Source organism: Sinocyclocheilus rhinocerous, unplaced genomic scaffold (assembly GCF_001515625.1).
Source record: "Sinocyclocheilus rhinocerous isolate Xijiao unplaced genomic scaffold, SAMN03320098_v1.1 scaffold1717, whole genome shotgun sequence".
NCBI classification, from domain to species: Eukaryota; Metazoa; Chordata; class Actinopteri; order Cypriniformes; family Cyprinidae; genus Sinocyclocheilus; species Sinocyclocheilus rhinocerous.
In genome coordinates this window covers 291,182-298,872 of record NW_015660014.1, presented here as the reverse complement: position 1 = coordinate 298,872, position 7,691 = coordinate 291,182, and the positions used below count along the sequence as shown (strand labels likewise).

Sequence of the window (7,691 nt, the reverse complement as noted above, 5' to 3'; positions counted from 1 at the left end):
GGGGCATAGAGGAGAAACAATAATGTACAGTATGTGGAAAATAATGTATTTTTTTAACCTTAAACCGCATAAACACATTTCATTACACCAAATACACAAAATAATGTTCTTTTTAGCAACATAATATGACCCATTTAAGCAGCATGGCTGTTTTCAACATTGATAATTATAAATGTTTCTTGAGCACCAAATCAGCATATTAGAATGGTTTCTAGAATGGTACTGAAAACTGAAGTAATGACTGCTGAAAATTCAGCTTTGCAATCACAGGAATAAATGACATTTTTTAAATATATTAAAATAAATATAAAGGTATTTTAAATTGTAATAATATTTCACAATACTGCTGTTTTTTACAGTGTTTTTGAGCACATAAACTGGTGAGCATGAAAGACTCTAAATAAATAAATAAACAAACAAACAAAGAAAAAACTTATTTGTTGTAGCATATCTTGAGTAATAATCTTGTGAGGCATGTTAAGAGACATATTTTATTGTTAGCATACAGGCAAAAACATTTTTTAGAAATATGTGATGATAATACTTACTCAGACACTATTTTCAGCCAATCTCCTATTCGAAATATAGGCTTGCAGATATCAGGAGGAGGGTAGTTATCCAACACTACTGCTGTGTCATTCTCATCAACTGTAAAACAGAAAATATTGCATTTGCATTGGTAAAAAATATATATTTAAGTGACGTGACATGTGGCCAAGTATGGTGACCCATACTCGGAATTAGTGCTCTGCATTTATCCCATCCAAAGTGCACACACACAGCAGTGAACACACACACACCATGAACACACACCCGGAGCAGTGGGCAGCCATTTTTGCTGCGGCGCCCGGGGAGCAGTTGGGGGTTTGGTGCCTTGCTCAAGGGCACCTCAGTCGTGGTATTGAAGGTGGGAGAGAGCGCTGTACATTCACTCCCCCCACCTACAATCCCTGCCGGTACGAGACTCGAACCCGCAACCTTTGGGTTACGAGTCCGACTCTCTAACCATTAGGCCACGACTTCCCCTTTATATGTTCATAATGTTTATGTATGTTAGTTGTTTTTTTTATGTCAAAGATAACTTTGATTCTTGCTAATAAACAAACCTGTATTTTTGCGCATTTGTGTTAGGAAGTCATTTGTATTTATGTTGCAGTGCCAGGAAGTACTCAGAATATGTTCCTTTAGCCTTTGAGCTAACTTTTTAACTTGATCATTTAATTCAAGAATGATGACTAAACAGAAAAACAAACTTCCTTGTTTGTTACTATTCAGTAAGTGTGATTCCAGCTAATGTTGTGCGCTTGTGTCCAATTTTAGAGACTTCATATTTTTTTTTAGGTCGTACACAAATTTCACTTGTTTTTAAGTTCAGCTTAGTCTATTGAATAGTATTTCATTTCAAGGACAAACCACAGCTAACACTGCACATTCTGTCTACACGGAGAACCGATATATGCTTATGTATTAATACAGTTTGAGTCTCTTCACACACCACAACATCTGTAAATGATTGAAGCGATGTGGCATCAGCCTACAATAACTCAGAACGTCACTTGAAACCAGTCACTTGAACAGTGCTCAGCATTTTCGTACCTCTTGGTGGAAGGCCTTCATTAGTACGAGCTTGTTCGAAATCCTCCAGGGTTCTTTGGCTTGCCAGAGTGCCTCCCATTGTCAGTCTCCCACAGCTATTCCTACAAATTTACCACATCCAATCAGCCATCAGATGTCTGTCCAAACCGAGACAAGCTCCCTTTCTTATAGATTCTCCTATGGTTCTGTTGTGCAACTTCCCACTGACAAGAGTTTAAGGGCATGGCCTGAGTAAACGGGGAAGCTGTGTGTCTCACCACACTTTCCATTTCACAAATAAGCAAAAATAGGAAGTGCTGAAGTGAAACGGCTTTATAATCACATGCAAATTAATTCAGGAATGCTCTATATATGGAAATAATGCACCGCTTCTGGTAAATAGGTGTATAAATAGCAGTGGTATGCAAAGAGAACCACTCATGGTTTCATGATTTTCTGTTTTGAAACGTTTTCAGTCCAAACCATAATAGATTAATATAAACATTTGTTTATGTCTCATTGACGTTTGAGTCTGACTGGAAAAGTTCTCTAAATTCTATCTCAGACAAATGTCTTTAAAGTAAAACAAAAAACCCATAATAAATGAGGTCTAGATGAAAATACTTCATCATGGTTGATGACTAAAGATCCGGATACCTTTTTAGTGGTCACATGCAGTGCTTAACAATGCTGTTGTTTGCTTGTAGGGTGGATCGTTGTTTTCTCCAGCTGTTGTAATGAGTACCTCTAAAGCCCAGGTGCAAACTGCATCTCTGGCTAGGGAACTTGGCTGCTCGGCCTCTGATATTTCACAGCTGCTGACCTGCCTAAGGAGTAAACCAGCTCATAGCATCAATGCTGCCCAGACCAAGGTACAATGGGCTACTGTTGTGAAGAAAAAGCACATAACTGATAAAAACGATCATTATTTTTGTTGCGTAACATTCTCTGGGTGTTTTTCTGTGTAGTTGTTAGCAGTGAGTGGTCCCCTGCAGGCCTGGTCACCAGTGGTTGATGGAACTGTAGTTCGTGAAAAGCCTTCTGTGGCCCTTCTGTCCGGACGCTTCCACAAAGTTGAATTACTTCTAGGGTCATCATTTGAAGACGGTCTCATCAGCAGAGCCAAGAACATCAAGGTCAGGACACAAATATATCAGACTGAGAAATGAGCGAGAGGAAAGCACCTAAAAGATAGTGTGAGAATTAAAGCTGGGTGTGGTTAGATAAAAACTAGTTACAATTTCTTATTGGCGCTTTTGTGTTTCTTTTATTTGAGAAGAATTTCGAGCAGCTTCAGGGAAGGGCTGACAGCAAGACAGCATTTTACGCAGCCCTGTCTAACTCTCTGGGTCGAGATGATGCTAATGCTTTCGTGAAGGAGGCCGCGACCTGGTTCTACTCTTTGCAGCACTCCCCCACACCCTCAGGATACAATGTGTTCTCTCGCGCACTGGAAAATGCTACGAGGTATGAGGTTGGAAGGTCATACAGAACAAAAGTATATTTTGTTTTCATTATAAGAATGTTGGATGGAAAGCATATACTGTACCTCCCAGGTACCAAAGTTGCACTACCATGCAAAATTGGGCTAAGATTTATTTATTTGTTTTAGTTATTGAAAGAAATTAAATTTTTTATTCAGCAATGATGCATTAAATTGATCAGAAGTTACAATTAAAACATTGTTGCAAGATATTTATATATTTAAAAAAAAAAGCTATTCTTTAGAACTTTTCTATTCATCAAAGTATTCTGAAAAAAAAGTAGCACGGTTTCCAAAAAACAAACAAACAGCGCAACTGTTTTCAACACTGAGAATGAGAAGAAATGTACTATCAATCACCAGATCAGCATATTAGAATATAGTATCACTGAAGACTTGAGTAATGGCTGCTTAACATTAAGCTTTTGCCATTACAGGAATAAATTACATTTTAAAAATATATTGAAATACAGAACCGTTATTTTGAATTGTAATAATATTTCACAAGATAACTGTTTTACTGTATTTTCTATCAAATAAATAGAATTTTGGTGAGTGAAAGACTTCTTTTAAAAACACTAAAAGGTTCATTTTACTGTGCTCCCAAAGTGGCCAAAATTATTTCTTAGAGAAGTTAAATGTTTATGCCATTTGAATGCAATGTTAAAAAGGCAATCTAATTTAAAAGCCCATGATCAGCTTTTTGTTTGTAAAGCTTAGTTGCAACTCTTTAGTTCAGTGATGGGCAAATTTGGCCCTTCCAGGCCACTTTCCTGCAGAGATTTGATCCAACCCTGATAAAACGCACCTGCCTGTAGCTTTCTAGTAGTCTTGAAGACAATGATTAGCTGGTTCAGGTGTGTTTGATTAGAGTTGGAGCTAAACTCTGAAGGAAAGTGACCTGGAAGGGCCAAGTTTGCCCACCCCTGCTTTAGTTAGATGCCAAAATGAACAATAGATTTTCTCTCTCAATGTGTTCACAGCTGCCGTTCTGTACGTGAATGATTATGTTTGTTCAGACTCTTGAAAAAACGTTAAGTGGTCTGGAATGCCGAGGAATCCAGAGCTGAAATCACTTTGAGCCTTAGGGTAGGACCCTGTGTTTGAACCGCTCTTGTCTTGCATTCACTGAGGGTGTGGAGGCAGCTTTGTTTGTGGCAAAGAGGAAGGAAATGGTATATATAGGTCTCTGAATGAAATATACTCAAGTGTGAGTTTAAAACAGTCCTAGTAAAAACTGTCACTCATCACTAATCTGAGAACAATTTCATGACATTTTAACAGTGAAGTTTATAGACCGGATGGGGGTAACTAATATTGGAAGAAGAAAACTATAAAAAAAAAAATCTGTACAAAAATACAATGATGTTTGAATGGTAATTTGATGACGTTTAAGTAATATATTTATCTACTTAATAGGTAATGGCTGAAATGACCTAGCTCTGAATGATACTTGATGCGTGGCGGATGCAACCTTCTTGAGCTCAGTTTCTGTCAAACATCAGTATTCTGAATTTTATTCAAAGTGTGTCTGGAAAATATGAGTTCAGCGGCCTAGCATGTACACTCTTGAGAGTCAAGAGTTCATTTAACAAAAAGCTCAGTCTTTTCCTTCTAATGTATTGCTGTTTGTGATTACCAGATCATATCTGCAGACACTACATTGTTCAATTTTGGAAACATAGCCAAAATATTTTAAATTCAGAAAGAAAATGCTGAGTAGAATTACATTTCGACTACAATAAGGTTAAAATAAAAAATAAATAATGATTTCATTTCTGCAATGACACTAGAATGCTAAAGGACACTAGGATGCGAAATGCAATAATATGAAATTCAGTAAAATCTTTAGTGTTTAGCTCATCTTTGAAGGGCAGTTTCACATTTTCTTTTGGACCTCTGTGTCCTGAAATTCCTGCTTCTTTCTCTGAATTGTCAGTAGCTCTGAATGCAGTTGAGAAAGAGGACAAGCTGGCTGCCCACATAATCACTAGTGTCAGATATAGTACAGACCAAACCTCACCAACACACCCAATGACCTGCTGCACACACAGCAGCATAGCAACATAAACAGGAAAGAGACCTAAAACTAGAATAGTACATATAGAACCCGATAAAACCAAGTTTAAATCCAGCATCATTTCCTGCTCCTCTTTTCAACCATCGTTTCATTTCTTTTTGTTTCAAAGCGACAATCAGGAAATAATTAAACAATGTTAAATGTGATAAAACTCCTGTGTTGTTATTAAAATCTTAAAATGCAGGTGAAGCTGCCTGCACCTTGCTATGCATGATGCATTCATATTGTGCACATTTATTTCTACAGAGATCTCTTCATCATCTGTCCAGCTGTGGACATGGCTGAATTCTGGGCAGCCAACACACGGTCCAGTGTTCACATGTACCACCTACCTGAGGAAGCTACCTACAACAGGTGCCTCTCATTCCATATACTTCATATCATACTTACTTGATTTCACAGAACTCATGGTACCACTCATAATAAAATCTATCACATTTAAGAAGAATCTCTGTATGCTAAATATATTTTTGTCGCAGTGTTGATCTGTCAGTACCGATGGATGTGCAGTACCTCTTTGGAGTTCATCTTGCCTCAGAAATGCATGACCTCTTCAGCTCCAAAGAGAGAACGCTTACCTTGCAGATCATGAACTATATGGCAAACTTCATAAAGTCTGGGTATTCATCATCAAACTTTTCTGTTGTATTTTTTTAATGTTGTTATGTAATGTTTTTTTCCCCCTTATGTATAAGTGAAACAAATTGTCATAAAAAAAAAATTTAGGGCAGGACTTGATTCTGATTGGATGGAGGCAGATCAGTGTCAGTCTGGTCAACTGTAAGAAAGAAGCAGAGTTTGAAGGTAGAGTTCACTCAAAAATTTAAATTCTGTCATTTACTCACATCGCAACACAAATTAAGATATTTATAATGAAACCTGAGAGGTTTCTTAATTTGTGTTTCAAAGGGTTTCAGATGACATAAGTATGAGTAAATGATGACAGAATTTTCTTTTTTGGTGAACTATCCCTTTAAAACAAACAAATGATTGGAGAAGTCTAGCATTTGTCATCAGAGAGAAGTCTACCGTTTCATCAGAAGATTGAGTTATAACATTTTAATTGAAAATTACAAGGTCGAAAAATGAAACCTGCATTTTCATTTCAAACCGACTTTAGTGATATTGCACAGCCCTGTTCATCTCTCCTCTGCTCTCCATAGCAACCCCAACCTGCCTCTTGCAGCATCTAGGACGTCCTTCAGTAAGTTCTTACCCCCATGGCCTCAGTTCATGCCTCACCCGGGTGGACGGGGCTATAAGGAGCTGTCCTTTACACTCAGTAACCGCAAGAACCTCCAGAGTCCTCAGTGTTCCTTCTGGTCTCAATATGTGCCGACTTTGATCACCTCTACCGGTTAGTACCGCATTTAGAGATTGGAAGATAACAGTGAGTTTTTGATCAGTCATAAATGCTTATAAATTTTTAAGATTCTATGCACTTGGTAATACTTGTAAACCTGACTTTGACTTTTGACTTCACAGCGCAATTCTCCTGTGAGACTTCAGTGGGAGATTCTGGAGGTATTCAAAATCCAACCCAAGAGCCAAAGTCAATCCCAGACGCCAGCTTCTCTCTGACTCCAAGCAAACCTAAATCTGAGAAAGATGCTTACAATTAGTCTCAAAATTTTCAGATTTTCTTGTAATTGCTTGTTCCAGAACCAATCTTGGCACTCTATCATTGTGGTGTTTCTTTTGATGTAAATCATTGTGATTATGAATCATAGTAGAACTTAAACAATAAACTGCATTGAAAACACTTTTGGGTTATTCTTCACTTTTGACATTTTTAAAAATGATTAAGACATTGTTAGAGTATTTAAATATCCTCATTAAATAATTAATCAGGTGATTTTACATTAAAATGAAGACATCATATAGTCACATGGAATAGGGACTGACCAAAATGCCAGGCGGACATATGAAGTTTCCAGATGCTGGAACAGTCTTGTGTGCCTCTGACTGAGGGCTACTCTGAGATGCTAATTATCACTTTATTCCTGGAGATTATAAGAAGCCTTTCCTCTTTGTCTAGACTATTCTGTTCCAGTTGTCTGGACACTTTTACATTCAGCCATATAAATGAAGTCTCAGAATGTGATATTTTGTGAGACATTTTTTACTCATTTCTACATGAACTATGAAACAAAGTTGCACGTTAAGGGTTGAAATATGAAAGGTTTTCCAGTGATTTCCAGTGAAGTCTGTGATGTAGGAGATTAGTTTAGAATTTACTGTTCTTCTGTTTAGTGCATCAGTGGCAGGCTGCCCAGGTGTCTGTATCAATTTGTAAACCGTGGAAACCTAAACAGCAGCCTAGCATATGATTCAAGGTTTTGGCAAAATATGAGCACATCACACAAACCTTCCAAAATGTTGTTTGTGTGCATTTTAAAATTCAATTCTATGCTTACCATTTAAAATTAACTTAAAAATGTATTATTAATAAAAATGTTTTTTTCAAATCTAGTTTAGCAAAGATTAATGTGATTATATTTCAATTGGTCCATTTTTTGTTGTAGATTCAATTACTGTAAAAATGTTAAATTA

The 7,691-nt window shown here is 37.1% G+C and overlaps 2 protein-coding genes across 2 annotated transcripts in view; one reads left to right on the top strand and one right to left on the bottom strand.

The window, feature by feature from the left end:
* The window catches only part of sla1b (Src like adaptor 1b), a 4,276-nt gene extending 2,525 nt beyond the window's left edge, over positions 1-1,751 (bottom strand). Inside the window, exons 1-2 of the mRNA XM_016533832.1 lie at positions 1,597-1,751; positions 549-648 (exon numbers count right to left, since the gene is read on the bottom strand). Of these exons, the coding sequence (XP_016389318.1) occupies positions 549-648; positions 1,597-1,675 (179 nt within the window). The 5' untranslated portion in view covers positions 1,676-1,751. The remainder of the gene's footprint in view (positions 1-548; positions 649-1,596) is intronic.
* The window catches only part of LOC107724770 (thyroglobulin-like), a 32,743-nt gene extending 25,937 nt beyond the window's left edge, over positions 1-6,806 (top strand). The window contains exons 42-48 of the mRNA XM_016533797.1: positions 2,283-2,447; positions 2,544-2,711; positions 2,855-3,042; positions 5,385-5,492; positions 5,618-5,758; positions 6,302-6,495; positions 6,624-6,806. Of these exons, the coding sequence (XP_016389283.1) occupies positions 2,283-2,447; positions 2,544-2,711; positions 2,855-3,042; positions 5,385-5,492; positions 5,618-5,758; positions 6,302-6,495; positions 6,624-6,760 (1,101 nt within the window). The 3' untranslated portion in view covers positions 6,761-6,806. The remainder of the gene's footprint in view (positions 1-2,282; positions 2,448-2,543; positions 2,712-2,854; positions 3,043-5,384; positions 5,493-5,617; positions 5,759-6,301; positions 6,496-6,623) is intronic.
* Positions 6,807-7,691: the final 885 nt, after the last annotated feature.